Consider the following 23,275-nt stretch of genomic DNA (forward strand, 5'->3'; position numbering starts at 1 on the left):
TCCTCTCACTTCTGTTTGCAAAAAAACAAAACATTGCAAACGGCCAAATTACGCAACAACCAGTCAAGTTCTTCCACATCAAACTGGGAAAAGCATTCCTTTATGGTGCGGGCTTTGTGCACGGGGTTATTGTCATGTTGAATCTGGAAAGACACAGATACAAACAGCTGACGCTAAGTTTGAAGTATCATCAGGACTGCAGCTAGCGTAGATTAAAAAGAACAAGTAGGTTTTCGTAAGTTATCATATGAACCTTTATCTGAGGACACGTTGCACTGAAACACAGTTTGTCCTCGGCAGTCAGACCGAGGACAAACTGTGTTATTGTTGTTAAAATCCACTTTACAATTCATGTATGTAGCTGGCAGACACGCAGCTCAACGGGAACATAATGAAGTGTTTAATAATGTCGGGCACACAGAGCACATTCATGGTTTGATTAGTAATTCTGGAGACTTACTTTAATTCATCTGTTGGTGCCGTAGTGAGTCATGGAAACTGTTGCTTTGAGTTTGAATGTATTGTTACTGTAACTTCACCACAATCATTTCAGTCTATTTCAGAGGTTTCTTATTGTCTTATTATTTTTCTAACAAGTGGCAACACGTTGGGCCTCATGCAGCAACGTTCTCCTACATGTTTCTCTTTATTGTATTATTTTATGATCAGCATAGGTGACGCCCTCTACACCTTTCAGCAGGAGTGAAACTGATGAACTGTTCCTGGTGTTACAGGGAGCATTGAAGCCATTAATGCTGATTGATGACACGGACCGTCTCAAAGGTCACAGGTCCTAGAGGCCTCGGGTTTAATTCCTGCAGAAGTCCATTTACTGTCCTCTCCGAACGTCCTTGAGCCTCCATCTGAACCTCCACCTGCTGCGTCTGTGTGATTCATATGAGCATCAGCTGGAAGTGAAAACGTGCCTGAAATGAAAGAAATTAATTAAAAAAACGACGTTAATGTCTCTTTTTCCCCAGAGGTCGTTCCGATCATTTGCGAACGACGACCGTCACGTCATGGCCAAGCACGCCGGCATCTACCCGGCGCCGGAGGAGCTGGAGGCCGTCCAGACGCTGGTGTCCACCGTGGAGGGAGCCCTCAAGAAGGTCTCCGATTGGATGGACGGCCTCAACGAGTCCTCGGGGAAGACCTCTGCCAGCGATGACGAGGCCGGGGACAAGAAGGTGGAGGAAGACGCTGCTGAGACCAAGTACGTCACGCTGGACGTGTTTTCATTTCATGTTTGTACCGCGTTGATTAACCCGCTGAACCTCAATCCGTTCTGGGGTGATTTTTGCTCCTCTCGCACTTTTCTCTCTCTGCGGTCTCGTTTTTCACTTCGATATAAAGACTTGCACCTCGATGAGAACAGAACAACCATGACTGTTGGTCTCAGATCAGTCAATCGTGGCTTCATAGCTGCATCGAGGAGCTCACAATTGAATGTTATTACAGAATCTGGTTAAAGCACACGGTTTATTTATGGAGATTTTAAATGAGACGTTTAGAATAAAATGTTTTTGATGAAATGTCAAAATTTCTAGCTTAGTTTTGGTTACTTTTTCTGATGGAAGCGTTCGATACACACGATGTGTTCAAGTACCGTCGGAAAGATGAAAGTCTATCTCAAGATAATGACAGCTCTGCCTCGTGTTCTCAGTGAGATGAAGTGAATTTATTGCTCGTTCCAGTTTGTTTTCTGAGCCTTTGGTCTTTTCCTCAACACAGCACCAGAACGCTTCCCTTCAGAAAACGGAGCTCTGCTGTAAATCTCCCTGGGGGGGGGGGGGGGGATCAAACAAGCTCAACAAACAGTCATAGATTATCAACGTTTGGCCCGTCGCCTAAACATCCACACAGAGGTTCTGGATTAACAAAGCGTCTCTGTGGGGAAACACAGAAGCGTGCTGTGTTATCGATGTGTAGGAGAAGGTCCAGTCTGCGATGTTGTCACCGTGATGGTCACTTGATGTTGGACATGACGTCAGCATCCGATTCTTGGCCTTTGGTCGCCATCAGTGGGAACCAGGATGAAGATTCTTCTGACTCGAGTCTGGAGAGACGAGCGTATTACAGGAAGAACCGGTAACTCTTTCATCGTTCGTGAGGAACGTGAACTTCGTATCTAGACAGACGTGGAACATGAATTCTTCCTTTTAACCCTCTGAATCCCAAAACCCGCCGGCGGGATTGGAAAGCATGTTTTCTTTAAACATTCGCCAAAACTACGCCCGTCATCCTCGCCAGAAGCTGTTACAACATCAGACACGCATCATGTGTGACGAGCGCTTCAGTCAGAAAAATAAGCTGAAAACGAGCCTGAAATAGTGATATTTCATCAAAAACATTTGATTCTAAACGTCTCATTTAAAATCAACCGTGTGCTTTAACCAGATCCTGTAAAAACATGAAATGCTCCTCAACGCAGCTATGAAGCCGCGACTGACTCGACTGAGACATAAAATACGTAGAGCATCAATTTATTTCCAACATTTTGAACACGTGTGGACACTTACTAAAATGATGGATATATAGATTCCATTGTTTTCCAATTTTTGTCAAATGAATCAGAAATTCAACTTGTTTTTCTCCTGTTTATAATTTATGTCATCATAACTGTTGTTCTGCACTAAAGACACGTTCTAGTTCTTGTAATTCTAGTCGTGATGGCTCTGTTTCATAGAGGAGCAGCACTTTATATCACAGAGAGAACAATGTGACTGCCTTGTGGTTCCGAGGGTCAATCATCTTCAGAAACACAATCAGTCCGTGTGTGTGTGTCCGTGTCCTTCAGGCCCGACCGGACGCCGGCGCTGTGCGGGGTGACGCGCGTCGGCCTGGTGGCCAAAGGCCTGCTGATCAAAGGGGACCTGGACCTGGAGCTGGTTCTGATGTGCAGAGAGAAACCCACCAAGCTGCTGCTCTACACCGTCAGCGCCAACCTCCCGCTGCAGATCCAGGTGCGCTCAGGCCACGCCTCCAGCTCTGAGGAGCTTCTCTTAGTGGTCGGAGGTTCAGTAGAAACTCAACCAGGAAGTTCTTTATATATAAAACATTCAGAGTTATTTATACTTTAAATATGGTCACAAACAGGTGCAGAAGCCCGTCTTTGTTCCTCACACCGTGCTGCTCGTGTTTACCTTTAGATGCATTAAAACAGCAGAAGGTAAAAAAGAAGCTTTAAAAGATGAACGCACCCGTTAGCTGTGATGGGTGGGCGTGTTTCCATCAGTGAAAGGTGATACGGGAAACAAATGAGCCCGTGAGAAGCTCTCTGATTATACCGTCACACTCATTTCTACACATTTGAATGATATACGTCGCTGTACGTTCAGCATTCTCTGAGAAATGAATGCAAGTCGAGATAAATTCCATCAGATATGCAAAAGACAACAAGGCATTACTGCATAAATAAATCATGCTGTAGATTATTTGAAATTCTAACAAATGTTTAGACAAAATTGGTAGAAAAAAAAGATATAATATGAATCTAAAATACATAGAAATGAGGAGTTCTGTCCTAAACTGGATGAGTAGAAGGTAGAAAAGGTCAAAAAGGTTCTAGAATAAGATGATAAATCATTTTTTAAGAATGTAAAAGTACAACTAACAATATATTCAAATATTAAACATGAAGCAGAGTCACAAAAGGATCCACTAACCCACTCAGACATTGAGGCGCGCTGGTATGTTTTACGGTCTAAAGCGTAATCTTCTCCGTCTGCTCCTTATTAACTCACTCACTCAGCGTTGGATTATGTCTTCTTGTGACGCTCATTATACAGTCAAATCTCCTGCACGATCAGCGGCGGATTAACTTCAGTAATTAAAAACCATCGCAGGAAATACCAGCGATGCTTTCTATTATACCTCCCATGAAACCAAATATGTTGTCTTATTAATAGTTCAACACACCCCAAATCATAAAGATGAATACAAAATGACTTCTTAAAGGAGTTTGTGTGACAGCAGAACAGAATAATGACGCCTCACGTACAAGTTATTATTCTGCAACCAGATCAAAGGATTGTTTAAAGTCGGTAGGAGATACAGGAGGAGGTCTGGAGTGTAGATGATGTAAGAGGAAGTGATTTAGACTTGATTTATCGTTATCCGTCGTGTCTCCTTGAGATGTGTGAAGCTCAGACTGCAGGATGAGCCTCTGACCACTCGCTCTACAGCTCTGACTGCTTATTTCAGCTGGACGTGATGCGTCCCAGAGACCCTGAGAGCTCCTGAACCATCAAATAATTTACCCTTCAGATGTCGTCCCCGCTCCCGTCGTACACGGAGCCTGAACGTCTCGGTTTAATGACCGGCTGTATCTGCCGCGCTTCATCGTGAAGGGAGGAAACCAGTGGAGGCTCATTTCCTGGTCCAGACTGTGATTGACAGGCGGAGGAGAGGGCTGACGGGTCAGCTGCAGAGAATCCACTTTAAAAGATGCCGCTGAAGGCAACGCGAATAAAAAACGAGATAGTGTGGCATGCTGGGAAAAAACAGGATACAGTTTGTTTCCGTTTCCTGATCGGTGTAACAGACAAACAACAAAGACTCTTAGCTGCTAAATATCATTATTTTGTATAAATGCTTTAAATGAACGAAGAAAATCAGGTTTGATTTCATGAAAATCTTGATGGATAATAACGTTGACACGCTATCGATGAACCCGACACTTCCTGCGTATTTTTCAAATTAAAGTATCGCCAGCAGATGGAGGGATTATTCAGTTTGAACCCTCGGAAGGCTTTTATTGTGAAACATCTGCGCAGGAAGTGTTGGAAATGTTCCAAGTCTGACCTCGTAAAAAATTCCCATCATGCCTTTGGTGTGAAAGTGTCTTATTCACACGTGAGACCGACGAGTTAAACTACATTGAGCGTCTGAAAGCGGTTTATCATGAGTGTGTTTCTTATCGAGGACTAATAAAGTCTATTTATTTCAGTGTTTTATTATAACAGCAGCTCTTTGCTCTCCACCAACAGTCCGTCAGTGTTTCCTCTCTGATATATTCGTTATTTTAAATGAACGGTGCATCCCTGTGTTGCAGACGATGACGGAGGACAAATACGAGGTGCAGTCGTGCGTCCCCGAGGCGGCCATCCGGGTCTGCAGCACCAAAGACCCCCGACTCACTCTGAAGATCACCCTCTCCTCCCTAACCATGAGGGAGGATCACGGCACCACCGAGGAAGGTACTCACTCCCCCCTCCCCCCGTACGGTGCTTCCTGTTTGGGAAGATGCTTTTTATTTGACCTTTGTGTGACAGCAGAGGGCTGAGAGGATGTGAGACACCTGAGCTCAGAGAGAGAGAGAGAGAGAGACAGAGAGAGAGATAAAACATGGAGAGGAGCTGAAAGCTGAGAGCAGATCAGGAGGGGTGATATGGATCTGGGTCAAGTGTGGTGGAAAGAGCAGATGGCCGGTGAAGGATGATGTCCGCGGGGGGGGGGGTTGGTTGGACTGGGCAGAAATAGGAGACGTCTCTCTCAGGTGTCCTCTTGACTTCCTCCAATATCCAAAGATCAGAATATGGAAGTTGTTGATTTTAGTTTTAGAAAACCGACGTCCGATATATTTTAAAGGGACAGCAGTGATGTGTTGAAGTGTGGTTGTGAGGAGCTCATCAGGAGGGAACTTGGAGGAGGACTGCCAAGCGCCTCGCTGCTGCGCTCACGTTACGGACCGTGAGTTACGGACCGTGAATTACACGCAGACGGATGAGTTGTGATTTAAATTCTGCGTACATCCGAAATGAGAGACTCGGCCTCTACGAAGTGGAGCCTGTTTAAAACGCTCTGCGTCAGCGTTACTGTACGTGATTTAATCTCCTCTTTGAAGCCTAATGGCTCTGATTCCACAGCGATGGCACAATTATCAAGATTTAATATCTGAAGAATAAAGATAACGTGGTCCCCCCCCCCCCCCCCCCCCCACACACACACACACACATGTTGTCCATCTGCTTGAACGTCCCACAATTTCTCACCTTCTGTCCTCTAAAGTGTTATTTTAATCTTTAATCTGGGGTTTTTGGTCCCCGAGGTGTCGCCATGCTCTCATTTTCGTCCTGCAGCCGTGATTGATAACAACACTAATCCAGCCACTGATCTGCATCGTGAGCCAAACACCCCCCCCCCCCCCCCCCCCCCCCCCCCCCCTCTATACGTCTGCTCCAGGTCTAATGTCATGAAGCCTTATGCATGAGAGAAACTCCCCCTCTCTCCCGCACAAAATAAAGAAATCACAGACTCTAAACTCCTCTTTTCCCAGCTCAGTCAGTTCAGTGGGTTTAACCTCTGTGTGTGTGTGTGTGTGTGTGTGTGTGTGTGTGTGTGTGTGTGTGTGTGTGTGTGTGTGTGTGTGTGTGTGTGTGTGTGTGTGTGTGTGTGTGTGTGTGTGTGTGTGTGTGTGTGTGTGTGTGTGTGTGTGTGTGTGTGTGCGTGTTTTGGACTGTCTCATCCTGTCCCGTCTCTCCAGAGGAGGGCCGTCAGGACAAGGACATGGAGGAAGAGGAGGAAGAGGAGGACGTCCTGGACAGGAAGAAGTGCCGGGCGGCGCTGGCAGCGCTCCGACGCGCCAAATGGTTCCAGGTGAGGACGGCTGGTTGCTGGTTGCTGGTTGCTGGTGACAGAATATTTCTTCCCCGTCTCTGATTATTACGTCTGTGGGCTTTAATGCCGAGACGTCAAATGAAATGTTTTGAAGAGGAACGTGATCTCTGCATCATGAAGACACAGTGATCGGCTCACTCATGAATATTATAATACTAATATAATAAAGTGAGCTGAACTGTTCACCACCGTCATCAATTACAATCCCTCCAAATCTGTATTAGACAAAAAAAAATTTAATAATGCGTTAAGTGTCATTCGATTGGTTTGTCTTTGTGTTTTCTTATTGTATTTTATTTTGTCTAATTTACTATTTATGATGTTGTGGTTCTTTATTTTTTAAGTTTTTATTTTTTATTTTTTATTTTTTTAAAGTTGAGTGAAGCATTAAGGGCACAATACGCTCCGACTGGTTTTTATTATTATTTGATACTTTCATAACCTTATGGACTGTTTGTTGCTCATATGAGGAGTTTGAGCTGGTGGGTGGTGCATAACATTAAACTATCAACACAGTGCAAACAACAGAAACATATTAAAATGTAACATCAAATATTAAATGTAGTGCACAAACAAACAGATAGCAGTGCTATAAACAGGTTTAATGTATGTTAAGTGTTCCATCCACCTCTTTTATGCACAACGAAGAAAAACACAAAATGCAACAAAATGCAATGTAAACCAGACATAAAAACATCAGATCTGTGAGGAGCGATGAGGAGACTTTAACCTTCCTCACATTAAAACATAACTCTGGTTTAATGTCACCTGCATGTTTATTTCAATGCACTAAGCTCCTAATATTCACATAACAAGCGTGGATGGAAAACTTGCATCAATTCACATTTTTCTTTAGCAGAACTTTTGGGGGAAATTCTGCTAAAATTGTCTCCACACTTGTATGGAAGGTTGTCGTGTAAGCTGCAGACGTGCTGCCTAACCGGTAGAGGAAGAACACGGCAGAGCGGGATGTAACTCTGGAGGTCAGGATAACACTCTGAACCAAATCGAGTTTCAGACGAACTGAGAGTCGCTCCTCAGCCGAGGAGGCAGATGAGTGAAGGTCAGGTGAAGCCTGAGCAGCTTCCCTCGGGGGGGAGGGAGGAGGGGAGGGGAGGAGGGGGGAGGAGAGGAGGAGAGCTGGATGCCAAGTGATATCAGAGTGAGTGTCTGCAGCGTGGACCGGAGGTTGAAGCGGTGCAGTCGTTTCCAGACAGGACCGATCTGACCCGAGGACCTCCTCCTTGTAGTCACTGCAGAGACCATTAGCGGTGGTTCTTCTCCTCCGCAGCGGCTCTGAGCTCTGAATGAAAGGATTAAATCACAGACTTGAATGTGGGGAATAGTCGCTCTGCAAATTGAAGTGTCAACAATCTGCAGCATTATTAAGTTTGGATTTTAAACGTCATAATCTTCGGTTGCTCTTCTTCTCCTCCAGCTCTTCCTTAGAATTATTCCATGTATGTTTAATGTGATGAGGTCAACCGTCTATTATTACGGTCACGGCTTTAAAAGAAAGACCATTTTAACTACTCTGAGGATTAACAGAACTATAATAAATGTCCAGGACGCTCGACACGGAAATCTACTTTCAGCATTTCACAGTTGAGTGCAGGGGGAAGAGGACGTGAGCTTAGTTCATACTCGGCAGAAAATGAGCGCCGCACGCGATCACGTGACAAATAGTTCAGTGATAGAAACCCTGATATCATGTTTGGGGATTAAACAAAGAAGGGCGATTAGTTTTTACATGCTTTAGAAACAGGAGGTCTTCAAAATCTTTCAATCAAACTCAAACAGTTTACACGATATTCAACCTTTGTTTCTATTTAAATGCTTTTAAAACGTGACTTGTTTGTTGTATAAAGGCAATAAAGTGTCCCATGAATATGAGATATAAGTTTACAGATAATTACAATCCCTCCTCCTCGTTGTGGAGGTTGGTTTATAGCCTTTTTTCGGTTACACCTTCAGTCTATGAGCAGATCTATGAGTCATGTCAGCCCGTCCCTCCTGAAAATGATCACGATGAACGTGAATAACAAACATGGCTGCTGTTGGTACTCGTAACTGGTATCAGCTGCATGTTGAGATTTCAGGGGTCACGAAGACGCCTCTTTGCAGATCTCATGAAGTCTCGTGGACCCAGGTTTCTGTAGAGTCACTATGTTCTGTCTCTCTGTCCGTCCGTCTGTCCTCAGGCCAGAGTCACGGACCTCAAGTCTTGCGTCATCGTCTTGAGGATTTTCAGGGGCGTGTGCAACAGACTGGCGGAGTGGCAGCCTCTCAAAGGATGGGTAGGTGGAGCAAGCTTAGTGTCCCAGGACCAGAATCAGGACTCGTGTGTTGAGTGTCCTCTCCTGTCTGTCCATCCTCTGCAGCCTCTGGAGCTGATCTGTGAGAAGGCCATCGCCACCTGTAACCGTCCGCTGGGTCCAGGAGAGGCCCTGCGTCGCGTCATGGAGTGCATCGCCTCGGGGATCCTGCTGCCAGGTCAGTGACCGGTCCTACACCGCCTCCTCAAAGCTCTGTGAGCTGCAGTTCCTAGAAGGATACAAACAGATATTGGGCTAGATTGTTTGGAACTTCTAGAAAGAAAAAAGAGACAGAAGTTCCTGGTAAGTAATTCAAATCAGTATAACGTGCTTAGCGTGGGAAAACCAACCAGCAGTCAGATTTGAGCAGATGATTTTGTTCTGGATGAGTCAGAGGAGAGGCTGCTTTTAGACTCCAGGATCTCCTGAGGAGACACAGTTGGAGGACCCGGTGGAGGTTAATCCACGTTCCAGCGTTGAGGGAAGACACCAAGTACTCCCCACTGGAAGAACTACAGCAACCAGAGAGAGGACTCTAGTTTGAAATAAAGCTACTTAGCATAAGTAGTTCAAACTACTCTGTAAAACTAGAATTACCAACAAACTGTCAAGTTGTAGTTCACATCCACGTCCTTCCAAAACGTCATCACTTCATCGTTCATCTAAAAAAGGGAATTTAGTTTCAGTTTGAGTCCCAGACATTGACATGGTGGATCTAATCCCCAGTAAAAAGCTGCATTTTACAGTATTGTCCATTAACAAAGGGCTCATGAGGTAAAAGAAGCATTCAAAGAGATGGTTGTTCTGGTGGCAGAGCATTGAGTCATTTTGAAATGAGTCGGTTTTATATGTGATTGTATCTCCTAATGTAGGCAGCAGCATATATTACACCATTCAACAGTTTTAATCTCTCAGAAATTAATATATGTGAGCCATCAGCGGGGAAGAGACGACCTCAGTGAACGGATCCAGTTATCAGGCTCTCCGCTCAGGGAGCAGCGAAATCAAATGAAAAAGTTTGACGCTGAAATTAAAATCGGCAGCGACACTTGAAGAGCAGCATGGTCCCAAAAAATGTGTTATTGAATTTAAATGCGTGGAAATGTAAGTCTGGAGTCTTTGGTCCAGACTGAAATATCTCAACGACTATTGGATGGATTGGCATGAAGTTCAGACATTCATGTTCCCCAGAGGATGCACCATGCTGACTTTGGTGATCCTCAGTTTTTTCCTCGAGCGCCCCCGTGAGATGAGAATGTCAGGATTCTAATGAAATCATCTAAACAACTATCCAGTGGATTGCCATGAAATGTGGCATTCATGTTCCCCAGAGGATGAATTGTATTAATGATCTAACCAGCTGACTTTATGCTACGATAATAACGTTATAGCTAGCACTTTTAGCTTACTGTAGCCATTCTTCCATGGTGATTGTTGTGTTGTGTACGATGTTATGTTGCAGTTAAAATAAGAGCAACGTTTGAAAATAAAGCTAATATTTTGTCACAATGGCTCCAAGTGAAGATAAGATTCTACGTTTAGTTTTTTTACATTACGTTGTAGTCTGTTATGATTTAATTCCCCTTTAAATGTGTTTACTTCAGCATACTTCTTGTGTACATAATATCTTGACATTGTTAGCGTTATTAGTTATTGGTGTTCCAACCATTTCCATTGTTTTTCTGGTAACATCTGGAAAAAGTCCAAGAAGTGAAAATGCAGTGAATGTTGCATTCTGGGCTGTTTTTACAGAAGACAAAACAGAATCTTTTGCATCAGGAGACTCTGCCGTCTGATCCACTCTCTCTCTACACTGTCCGGTACTCTGATAACAAATATTAAACCTGAATGTGATGTTCGTAATAAAATAAATCAGGAATTGTTTTAAAAGTAAGCCGGCAAATATACTAAGAAACATTTAGGAGCATCTTTAAATAAACGTGTTTTAGGATGAGCTGGCGTCCTACAGATTCATGACCTGGACTGTGGACTGTCTCCACAGATGCAGTGTGGTCTCACCTGCACTCAGTCTTGTAGAGGTCTACGGTGCATTCATTACGGGGCAGGTTCCCTCAGGGCTCCCGAGAGAGTCCCAGTGGGTCCACATCAGCGTTAACGATGGTTTAATTGAACTATTACTCGTGTGTCCTTCAGTGAAAGTTGGCGGTGGAGTATTTCAAAAAGATTTACCTTCTACATCGTGTAAACATTTCTCCTTTTGAGTGAAAATCTTTCGTACTCGGGTCTTTCTCTTCCTTTTGTGTTGACGTGATTGGGTTTCTTCATCGTGGTTCAGGGTTTCCCTCCTCAGCGTCGCAGTGGCAGCTCGTTCCCTGGATGCTCTGAATCATTGATGAGTTACTGCTGCATTCGGAGTGCACACTCAGCAGGGAGTCGGTCAATTATTTCTCTGTGTGTGTGTGTGTGTGTTTCCCCGTCAGCAGAAGTGAAACTGTGATGCCTGTTTGGAGATCGTCTCCGGTCTGAGTCAGAACCTGTTTTTTGTTTTTTTTCTGTCCAGGAGGTCCAGGAGTTCACGACCCCTGTGAGAGGGAACCCACCGACGTCCTGTCCGACCTCGGCGCCCGGCAGGCCGACGCCATCACGCACAGCGCGCAGGTCGGTCCTCTTTACCCATCAGCCCCTTCTGCTGCTGTCAGGACGCCTCGTGTTTGTACAATCCTCGATTCCTTTCCTTGCCTCCTCTTCTTGCGTCTTAATTGGAGATGTGAGCGGGAGGAAGCGGGGGAGAGACGTGAGGAGAGACGTGAGGAGAGATGAGTCGAGGCAACAAGGCATTTAACAAATGAATGTATCTGTTTTGGTACGACGTGGGTTCGGCATTTCAGCCGTCGCCATCTTGGTTTTTTGCAACCAGTAAACAGGAAGTGACCACATTACGTAGAGACGCCGTATACGTCTCTGGTAAAGACCTGTCAATCACAGTAAAGCATCCCCTGCTTTATGGTCTGTTTGACTCTAGATGGACCATCATTTACTAAATGAACATCATGCTGTATTGAAGAAGACTTGAAACTAGAGATTGAGACCATAAACTCATGTTTACAATGTTTACTGAGGGAATAAATCAAGAGAGAAGTAGAGTCATTTTCTCATAGACTTCTATACAACCAGAGGAGTCGCCCCCTGGTGGACATTAGAGAGAATGCAGCTTTAACACATGAAGCATCGGCTTCACTCGGCAGAACTGCAGGTTGCAGTTTTGTGAATTCAAAACTCTGCAAAGCCACAGATGTGTTCAGATTTTAGTCTCCCCCCCTCCTCCCCCGAGCATTATAAAGCCTCCCTTCCTGTTTCCCTGCGATATAAAAGCAGCCGCTCACTTAACCGAGCTCCATTGTTAGCCTCAGCCGAGCGACTCGTGAGACCTTGAAAACATCACTTCAACACACCGAACGCTGCACCGAAGTCAGCGGTTCTTCCAGGAAAAGAGAAATGACACATTACAGTGCTTTTGAAGGAGGGAGTTATTCAAACGCCTCACGTCAGTGCTATAAATATCCACAGAGACCAGGACCTCGGATAAGAAGCCCCCCCCCCCCTCGGTGCAGCATGGCCTTGACCGACCGGCAGCCTAATGAGCCTCCTAATGAACGTGGGAACCCCCCCCCACACACACACACACACACACACACACACACACACTAACACCAGCATACTATTACTACTTCCACACATGGAACAACAAAGTCTTCCCCGAGGTGGAAGATCAGCGCTGAGAAACATAAAGACATCCTCATATTATCATAGTTTCCTCCCCTCTCTCTCTCTGTCTCTCTCTCTGTCTCTCTCTCTCTCTCTCTCTCTCTCTCTCTCTCTCTGTCTCTCTCTCTGTCTCTCTCTCTGTCTCTCTCTCTCTCTGTCTCTCTCTCGCTGCCTTTGTTTTGCTCTCTGGGAATATTTATTTTTCTTTCCTTCCTTTTCATTTGAATGTTTTTTTATCATCTATAATATATGAACTTTTCTCCCCAACAGAATTAGCTGCTTTACACAAACGGCCAATAATTAAACCGCATTGATCGGAGAATAAACGATATCTCCTCTGGAGGGCCGACTTCTGTTGCTTTACCAGTACGGTGATGTGTCCTTATTCTGTCTGGTGTGTGTGTGTGTGTGTGTGTGTGTTTGTTTTCAGCATGCGTTACGCCTCCTCGCCTTCGGACAGCTTTACAAGGTCTTGAATATGGATCCTCTCCCCTCCAGCAAGCCCTCACCGAGGCTGTTAGAAGGTGTGTGCTCTGTTCACTGCTCTTCTGTCTGAACAGATAATGCTTCTAACGGTGTGTTGAGGTGATCGGCGTGTTTGTTTGCGCTCTGCAGGCGGCTGCTGTCAGAAGAGGCATCGGGAGGACGTCGGCTCGGATGACAGAGACTTCATCAAGAGGATGAAAGGTGACTTTGACCGATCCTCTCGCTCGTTTCAAAGAATCACAGTTCGCTCTGATGATCTGAATCCTCTCACCTCTGAGACACTGACACACACAGAGGACTAGAATACAGATGAAGGAAGGCTTCATATTCAAATAAGGTTTTACCTGGTCCTGAACCAGTCTCAGTGTAGTCCTGATCCTCGATCAGACCTCCATCAGTAAAGAGACCATCAGAGAGAAGATGGTCTGTTTCTATAGAGCTATTCTTAAAGCTAGTCATCGGAGCCACCGGGTCGGATTCTGGTGAAACCAGATGAACTCATGCAGGTTCACCAGAACCTCCTTCAGCTCAGACTCCAGCAGAGACCAGAACCAGGACTGAGAGGGTCAGACTGTCAGACCCTCTGGTGCTCAGAGGCACTACAGCTCTAGTCCACAGGGATAACGGATCCTCGTAGTCACTTTAAACACGGCGTTATAGGATCAGACATGATTCTCTTTGTCGCAAACCTCCAAAGTCCACGTCCCCGTTTGTGTGCTAATACTTTTTAAGATGCCTTTTTTCCACCAGTATACGACTTAAAACTGTGTCTTTAGATCAGAATATTAAAGGTGAGCACAGTGTGTCAGCGTATTAGGAGCCGGCGTCGGTCAAACATCAGGAGGCTGAATCCTCCGGAGGAAACCAAGCGTTCGTCTCTTAACAGAAGATAAGTGGATATCGATCCAAGACAGAAAGCTCCGGTGTTCAGCGTGTGTGTGTGTGTGTGTGTGTTTGTGTTATGTGTCTGTGTGTGTGTATGTGTGTGTGCGTGTGTGTGTGTGTGTGTGTGTGTGTGAGAGCCACAGTTGACTGTAAACACGCTGCTCTCTGACCGCTTTGTGTAAAAGGTGAAAGTGAAGCGAGTCAGTGAGGCTGAACTTCTCTCTGTGTGACGATCACAACGAGCCGTCAGGTTCAAGCTGCTGTCAGAAGCTTCATCTCTGCCTCAGAGAGGAAGCGGGCGGTGCTACATCGGTATCCAGCAGTCTGAGATCAGACCGGACCAGCTGCACGAGGCCGCTCAGAGCTTCACTTCTTTACACGAGCTGCTGCCTCTTGAGGTCAAACGTTTCCCCTCCAAGCAGAACGTCGGGGCGAAGTTATCAGAGTTCTAAATAGTGAGGAAATGAGGCTGAAAGACACACTGAGAGGCTATCAGGAGTCTATGGTGCTCTTCATCCACGTCTTCATCAGAGAGCTTCACTCAGCTCGGGGTTTATATATCAGAGGAGAAACGGTGTAAAGATAAGATTAGACTATTGACAGAGACGGGCTGTAATTACCAAATGAAAATAAGAGATCAAAGACGTGTTTAAGAAGAACAACTTACATACTGAATACACATTAAAGTGCGTAAAGTGACAGCGTTCTGCTGGTTTGTGCCGCTTACCAGCAGTCAGCAGGAGCAGCTCAATGTAGGACATGAAGCACACATTGTTATATTCAGATATACAACTCTCACACATGCATCACAGCACGGGTGGATAGTGTCAACATGATTGAGCTCACGTCTATATATCGTACGATAAGTCGCAGGTTGAAGTCCCGTGTGGCCTGACGTCGTGCGCTCTATGATGCTGTGACAGCAGCAGCAGCAGCAGCAGCAGCAGCAGCAGCCATGTTTACAGCAGCAGAGATTCCACCACATGATCTGAGGCTCCATGACTACAGATATGTGTTCATCCGGACATTTACAACTACATTCTCATGAACTCATATTTCATGTTGTGCCACCAGAACACACTCTCTCTCCCTCTCTCTCTCTAGAGAAAGAAAGAGGGAGAGGGAGGGGAAAAAGAGCTCTCCCTCTCTCTCTCTTCCCCCCTCTCACCCTGTTTCTCTCTTTCTCCCCCCACATATCTTATTTCTCTCTCTCTCAACTCCCTCTCTATCCTCACCCTATTTCTATCTCCCCTCCTTCTTTCTCTTCTCTCTCTCTCTCTCTCTCTCTCTCTCTCTCTCTCTCTCTCTCTCTCTCTCTCTCCCTCTCTCCCCCCCGTCTCTGTCGGTGTCACAGTAATTAAATCGTCCTCTCTGGGACGATGACGGCCCCCAGAAACTCATCTGCTTCCAGGTTAAAGCAGGTGACTTGAGGCCGAGATAGAGAGGGATTAATACACACACACACACACACACACACACACACACAGTGCATTAACACCTCCCCCTCACTTCCTCCCAGCACCTGTCCATCACATCCATCTCCATCCATATTCATACTGAACCACAGAGTCCATACTCACAGTGACTGCAGGACAGTGTGTAGACGTGTGTGTGTGTGCAGAAGTGTGTGTAGACGTGTGTGTGTGTGTGTGTGTGTGTGTGTGTGTGTGTGTGTGTGTTCTCTCAGTGACACCTGTTATACAGGAGAGGACATCTGTGGGCGTCCATATGGAGAGCATTCATATGAATGATCGCAGCATTGTCTTCATCAGCATGTTGACGACATCATTCTGTTTGTGATTACAGATGAAATACATTTCTGGATTTATATTTTATATCTCCATATTTTAACTTCTGTACTATTTAATATCTTGAGTTCTCTTTTTGTGGCGTGATTTCTCGTAGTTGTTGAACTTTCTTGGAGCCTGAGATGTGAGCTCGTCCTCGTTCACCGACGCTTCTCTGTCGTTTACGTCGAGTCTCTTCCAAAGGAACAGCTGACGTTTGGCTGTTCAGTAGTTTCAACTCTTTTGGTTTTCTCTCGATGTAAAACTGTTAGAAGACACCTGAACATGAACGCCTCCACACACTCCACACACTCCACACACTCCACACACAGCGCTATGAAGAACATGAATGACCGTCACGTGAAGTCTCTCCTGCTACACTGAAAGTGATCTTCATCATATCTTCATGCTGCCCATGTTATAGTTAAGTTTAAGATCTCTAAAGATCACATCACATAACTGGATTATAAACCAGTGTGATGAAGCCTCACAGAGACCCAGAGGAACCTGGTCTTCATAGTCCGGTGCTGTTGTGAGTTAACTGAGAACTCTCTCCTCTTCCAGTCCTGGACTGGAGGATGACGGATCCGAACCACCCCATGAACGCTCTGATGCGTCTGAACCAGATCCACCCGGGCCTGCAGTACCGCCTGCTGTCCCAGTCCGGCCCGGTCCACGCTCCGGTCTTCACCATGTCGGTGGAGATCCAGGGGACCACCTACCAGGCCACCGGGAACTCCAAGAGGACCGCCAAGCTCCAGGTGGCCCTCAAGGTATTCCGTTTACACCGTCTCATGAAGAAAGGGTCATTTACACGCCGATGCAGCGTAGAAGCGATATTTACGAGGCAATATGGTGTCGACCTTTTATTATGTGAACTATTAATAATACAAATACAGATGAAACCGTTTGGTGACAGCCGGAGGATGTGTCTTCATGAGGAGGTCGAGGGTAACGGACCGGCAGGAAGTTGGTCAAAACAAAGATGGAGTGTTGGTCCGTCTGCTTCACTGATAAACATTTCAAATAAAATGATTGAAGTGAGATGAACTTTTATCTCGGGTGATAAAAACTCACGTTTGAAAAACTGCTTAATTTGCAGTCAAAGAAAAGCAATAAATCGCTAAATATCACAATATATGTTCTCCTGATACTCTCAGGATGCAGTCTGACGGTGCTGAGTTTAGTATTGTGATCATATTCACATCGTGGAGATATACGCTCAATGTAACTCTGGTGTTGTTTACTTTATATTTATATAGTTTAACTGAGTATTTAGTTTGTTCTTTCTGTGCCTCTTCACCTTCCTCTAGATATCCAGACAGTGAATGTGTTCGTGATGAACTAGAACGTGTAGTAAGTGTAACTCGAGCAGCTCTTCCTCGGTCTGGTTTACTGCAGAGTGTCGGATGTTTAACACAAACAACAACTCCAACAAAGAAAAGAGACAAAGAAACTCTTTTCAAATCGATGACGGAACAAAAGTCCATGTTGTTCTTTGTGACAAAGCTTTTTATTTTATTTTGCACTTGTTAAGTTTGACAGCTCACACGTTCTGTTGTTCACACACATCGATTCACTCAGTTCCACATTCACACGTCAGAGCTGCCCGGTACACCCAGTACACAGAATACTACCAGTACACCCAGTACTCCCAGTACACCCAGTACTCCCAGTACACCCGGTCTCTGTGGTGGTGATGGTCACATAGCAGCCTCTCTGCAGCAGCTGTCTGCTGGTTTGAGCTCAGTCATGGATGACGGGTGAACGCGTCAGAGACATTAGAGGAAGTGTACCGGCTACTTTTATGACTACATTCGGACCCGACTATTTACTGAAGGTGATGGAATGATGGACTAGGGAGCAGACTATTTACTGAAGGTGATGCAATGATGGACTAGGGAGCAGACTATTTACTGAAGGTGATGCAATGATGGACTAGGGTGCAGACTATTTACTGAAGGTGATGGAATGATGGACTAGGGTGCAGACTATTTACTGAAGGTGATGGAATGACGGACTCCCGTTCCCCCCTCAGGCGCTGCAGGCTCTGGGCTTCGTACTCGGAGCCGACGGAGACGTGGACTCGCTGAGCGCCGACGAGAAGTCAGACGGAGAGGGAAAGAACGACAGGCTGTCCACCAGCTCCAGCTCCACCTCCATCACCTCCTCCACAGACACACAGGAGGTGGGAGGAGCACGCACACACACACACACACACACACACACACACACACACACACACACACACACACACACACACACACACACACACACACACGCACACACACAACACACACACACATAGAAACACTTCTACACTGTCAGAATTAGCAGGACACTGACCTTTCCTGCTAATACCAAATGTCCTCCTAGTGTCGGCGTGTATTCATATCAAATGTCTGCTTAAATCACACACACACACACACACACACACATCATTAACAAGTCCACATGAGAACAGACGGACAGTCTCACCAACCGTCATGTGATGGAGCTTCCTCTCTTAGCACAACTACACGTCAGTAAAAAACATCAGTGAAAATTAAAATATATTTATTATTTAGTGTCATTCTGTCAAAATAACACAACCCTCAACTAAAGTCACCTGCTTCTGATTCAGGCCTCTAGAATATTCATCTAGCTCTTGTTCTTAGAGCTCCGTCAGCTGAACGTCACGTAAAACGTAATATCTCTTTCTACATCTTGAAAAATAAATTATAGATCAATATATTTCTGCAGGAATCCCTGAATATGTCAAGCTTTTGGCAGTAAAATAGTCTCATTTCATAAGACGCTCCAACTTTTACCGACCAAGAGAGAATCATAATAATCTGTATTTTTATTTTTAACAGACAGCGCTGAACAGAATAATGACAAGAAGACACAAACTACTGATCAGATTCACTTTATTTTCAGTGCATGAAGTGCAGTTTAGTGTCCAAACAGCATGTCAGTAAAGTTATGTATAGAGTAAACAGTAAGGTGTAATATACTATATATATATATATATATATATATATATATATACACACACACACACAGTATGAATCTGGAGAGACCTGAACTTTGGCGACTGTCTTCCTCCTCTCAGGTTCAAGTTATTTATTAATAACAATAACAGAGAAGCTGAATGTCTCTCAGGCTCCCTCCAGCGATGCTCATGAAATATGTATAAAAAGAGAAACATCGAAGACTGGAAGATATTAAATAGTGCAAAATAATACAAATTCAAATGTAGAATATATTACAATATTATATAAAATATATACATCTTTTAAAATAATAAACTTTATTCATACATCACTTTGTAACCTTGTTGTGAAAAGTGCAACAAAAACAAGATTAAAAATAATTAGTTAAAAGAACAACCAACACAAAACAACATGAAAGAATAAAACATGAAAAACAAAGGAGCTTCTGAAATAATGATGTTGAAGATTTAATACTTTTGTTCTTTTATTACATCATAACGGTTAATAATAATATTATATTAATATAACCAGAAACGTTCAAAAACGATTCACTGCTGAAATATCTTCATCAGAACTGTTTGAATTGAAATATGTGGTTGTTGGCGTTCACAACTTGTTGTGGAGGTAAAGCTATTTAAATAAATGTGTAAATATCAGTTAGACTGTTTTTTAGCTGAACTGCTCGTAGGAGGGACACGTGATGTCACAGGGCTCATGTCACCGATGTGAGGCGTGACTCTGTCCGTCTGTCCACAGTCCAGAGCTCCAGGTCCGATCCTGACGGCCGGCGGGAAAAACCCGGTGATGGAGCTCAACGAGAAGCGCCGCGGCCTCAAATACGAGCTGATATCAGAGAGCGGCAGCAGCTACGACAAACGCTTCATCATCGAGGTACAAACACACAAACTGCACAGACTTCCTGTCTTCCTTTCAGAGGGTCGTATTAGGAACTGATGAGGGGGGGGGGGGTGATGTTCGCTGCATATCAAAACGTCTTCACACATTTAAAAAAGAGCTGAACATCAAACCTGTTTTATCCTTTGAAGTCAATCTGAACGATTCTTTACACATAGTTTGTACAAATATCATTTTATTGGTTTTTATTTTGATAAATGTGGAGCAACTGTTTTCCTGGTTCAAATTAATTTGGAAGAAACAAAATAATATTGTGAAGCAAGAAAAGAGTGTCATCGGCATAGAATCATTACATTTATAAAGCTGAAGCTTTTATCCAAAGTTACTTATAATAACTGCATTCAACACTGTGGTAATAACCCAACATTTGTAAAAATCATACAAGCTAATTAACATCAAATATGCTGCACTGCTTTAAGTATTACATGTAGAAAGAACAAGAGAAAGAGTTTCTTTGGGGTTTGAGAGTGAAGTTTTGGATTGATTGAGCTTTTAGCTGCAGAGGAGAAAGAGGAGAAAGAGGAGTGAAGAGAAAGGTAAGTAGAGATACGAGAGAAGCATGAATAGGAGTTAGTGTACAGCAGTTCCTAACATGAGGTCGAGCTGGTCACCAGCTTTGTGAGCAGAGAAAGAGCCAAAAAGCAAAAGATAGTAACGGTTCAAAAGTCCGACGTGAACTTCTGTGTCTGGATGTTCAAATGGAGGACGTCTAATTCCTGCAAGAGCTCCCAGAGAGGACGTGGAGGACACGGTGTCTAATGTCACTGATGAGTAACACGGTGTGAAAGTCAAAGGAAGAAGGAGTGAAGTGTTGAAGGAGGTGTGTGGGTGAAGGAGGAGGCTGAGGAGAGGACGTGTGTGGTGTGATCCAAGGCTCAGGAAGAGGAAGGAAAGCTTCATATAACATGCTATACTGTGACTGGAACAGCATGGTGATATACTGTGAAGAAAGTATAACGTATAGCATGTCATAGAAAGTGATGGTAAAATATGTTGGAAAGAGTCTTGGTAGTATAGTATGTTAAACAATCTGAGATCAGTGGAATACTCATTCTTTACTATTTCAGCATTAACTCTTTTTCAGCTTCATTTGCTTCCAGAAGGAAGACGTCACTTCAGAACAAATCTGTTCATATTATTAGTTTAAATCAATTCACCAACGAATCATTTCAGCTGAAGACACAAACATCAAGTCAAAAAAAAGAAGCATAGATTCACCTCTTTTTTTACAAACTTCATCAGAAGACGTCCTCTCTGTGTCTTGCGACAGGTGGAGGTGGACAAGCAGCTTTTTCGGGGAACGGGTCCCAATAAGAAAGTGGCCAAAGCCAGCGCGGCTCTCTCGGCCCTGAACAGCCTGTTCTCCGGCTCCAAGTCTACGAGCAGCAAGAAGAAGAGACCCAACCCTCTCGTGAGTACACCAAGTGCTTCTAATCAAACAGCCTCGTGTTCCGGTGCTCATGTGTAATCCGGTGTGTGTTTGTTTATGTAGCCGAAGCGGCCGGTGGCCTCGGTGTTGACCCTCCCGGCTCTCACAGCCAGACCTCCACGTGTCCCCGTCATCCCCAGAGCTCCCTACATCAGCACCACCCCCACGCACGGATACCTCCCCCAAGGTGAGTCACGCTTTCTTTGTTTTTTAAACATGATTATAAGCAAAAGACTGAGGGGAGAGAAACAAATTCCATAAGGGTTTGAACTTAAGAGCAGAGGATCGTTGGCTTTTCCAACATTTATTAACTCAATTTTAACCTTTTAATTATGTTTATTCAACACATAACGACTGAACTGAACAATGCGTTGATTGCCTGGTGAAATTACAGTTTGTATTTTAGGTTTATGTACTTATTATTAATAATTAGTAGTTATTAATCTGAAAAATAACCAGAAGACTACAAATGTAGGCTTATTTGTTGAGTTACAGTTTAATAGTGAAGTTCAGTAATTAAGTGTTTAAAGGAAATGTACATTTTTGGGGGAAATACACTTATTTGTTTTCTGGAGGAGAAATAGATTAAAGAATAACGCCACTTAATACAAAGCTAGCAGCCTGTTAGCTTAGCATAAAGAAAACGCTGACCTGGTTGTATAACTATAACTAAATCAGCTCAGTCTCACGATACAACAACTCGTCATTTTACGGGAAGTGAAGAGCCAGAATATTTCTACAGCTTTAGAAGCGCTGCTAAATAGATGTTGTTGTTGGACGGAGACACGCTAGCTGTCTCCCCCTGTTTCCAGTCTTTATGCTAAGCTAACTGGCTGCTAACAGTAGCCAGATAATATATTATTTTTTGTGGAACTTTCCAAAAAAGTTCCTTTTATATCTGTGAACTTCTGTAATGTTCAGGTCAGATTACGAAAGACTACGTTAACGCACTTAATTAGACTGAATGCTACTTTCTCTCTCTCCTGCCAGGTTTCGGTGCTCCTTACGGTTACAGCCCTGCAGGAGCCCTTCCTCCCTACGGTAAACTCTCAGTCACTCATCAATAATCCATCCATTTGATTTTTCCATCACTACATTGTGAGTTTTTCTTTCTTTGTTTTCTTTTTCTTTGCTCTTCCTCAGGTTTTCCCTCCAGAATGCCCTCAGTAGTTGTCCCAGTCATCAGAGTCCCTACGACATACCCCGTCACCCACCTATACCCCTATTAGGACCCTCACCTCACCCCCTCACAGGAAGTCACTTATCCCCTTCGCTTCATGTTCAAGACACAAGCTTCAAACACCCAAAAGATGTTCCGTCATTAGCAACCAGTTTGAAACAAAATGTGTGTCAGAACACAGAGTTTGACAAATAAGCTCTTTGATCATCAAAACCATTATTCGAGTTCAGCAGAGTGTGAAAGACGGGTAAGGTTCCAAACTGTAGGGAACTAATTAACAACCACTAAAGCAATCACTTAAGGGAACTAAATGAATATTCGCTATAGGAAACTAATGAATCACCCACCATAGAAAACAACAACCTAACGCTGAAGTAAACAAACTAAATAAACAGTGATTGTACGGAGTTAAAGAAGTAAGTAAGTTCCCTTCACCATGAATAATTATCTAAGTATTCACCAGAGCGACTTGTCCCCAAATATCCACCGTAACAAACCTAACTTTTCCTTACGGTGGACATTTATTCAGTTAGCAGTTGATTTGTGTTCCTTTCTCTTAAAGTTCCTTACACTGGCTGACTAAATATTCACTGCAGGAAACTTCAATAATAAAGTAACCAATGTAGGGAATTAAAAATATCCACCATAAGGAACTAAAAATATTTGTTTTGGGAACTAAAATAACACCTACCTATCATACACAGACTACTAAATACATAATGTTGAAAACCAGGGAACTAAATAAATAAACTGCAAAGAGCTAAACATCTTCTGTGGGGAACTAAATATATTATTAATAAATATCAATGGTATGAAACTAAACAGTCACTGTAGGGAACAATCAGTAAACGCCCACTATGTACCAACAACTACGAAGTAGGGAACCAAACGTCTTCTGTATGGGAACTAACTCAACAACCACTAAAGGGAACTAAACCCTGACTACTAAACGTAGAGCG

At 44.1% G+C, this 23,275-nt stretch overlaps 1 protein-coding gene across 1 annotated transcript; it reads left to right on the plus strand.

Annotated features, from left to right (window-relative positions):
- Positions 1-962: 962 nt before the first annotated feature.
- LOC306697072 (spermatid perinuclear RNA-binding protein-like) lies at positions 963-22,365 on the plus strand (the record flags this gene model as incomplete). Its single annotated transcript, XM_079160814.1, has 16 exons — positions 963-1,213; positions 2,798-2,963; positions 5,054-5,198; positions 6,485-6,597; positions 8,820-8,915; positions 9,000-9,111; positions 11,455-11,552; positions 13,090-13,183; positions 13,275-13,346; positions 16,382-16,590; positions 17,856-18,005; positions 19,549-19,683; positions 20,978-21,118; positions 21,200-21,323; positions 22,127-22,177; positions 22,280-22,365. The coding sequence occupies 16 exons, from the start codon at positions 963-965 to the stop codon at positions 22,363-22,365; spliced, it is 2,043 nt and encodes a 680-aa protein (XP_079016940.1).
- Between the last annotated feature and the right edge of the window lie 910 nt (positions 22,366-23,275).

The sequence above is a fragment of the Pholis gunnellus genome, assembly GCF_910591455.1.
Source record: "Pholis gunnellus genome assembly, chromosome: 6".
NCBI classification, from domain to species: domain Eukaryota; kingdom Metazoa; phylum Chordata; class Actinopteri; order Perciformes; family Pholidae; genus Pholis; species Pholis gunnellus.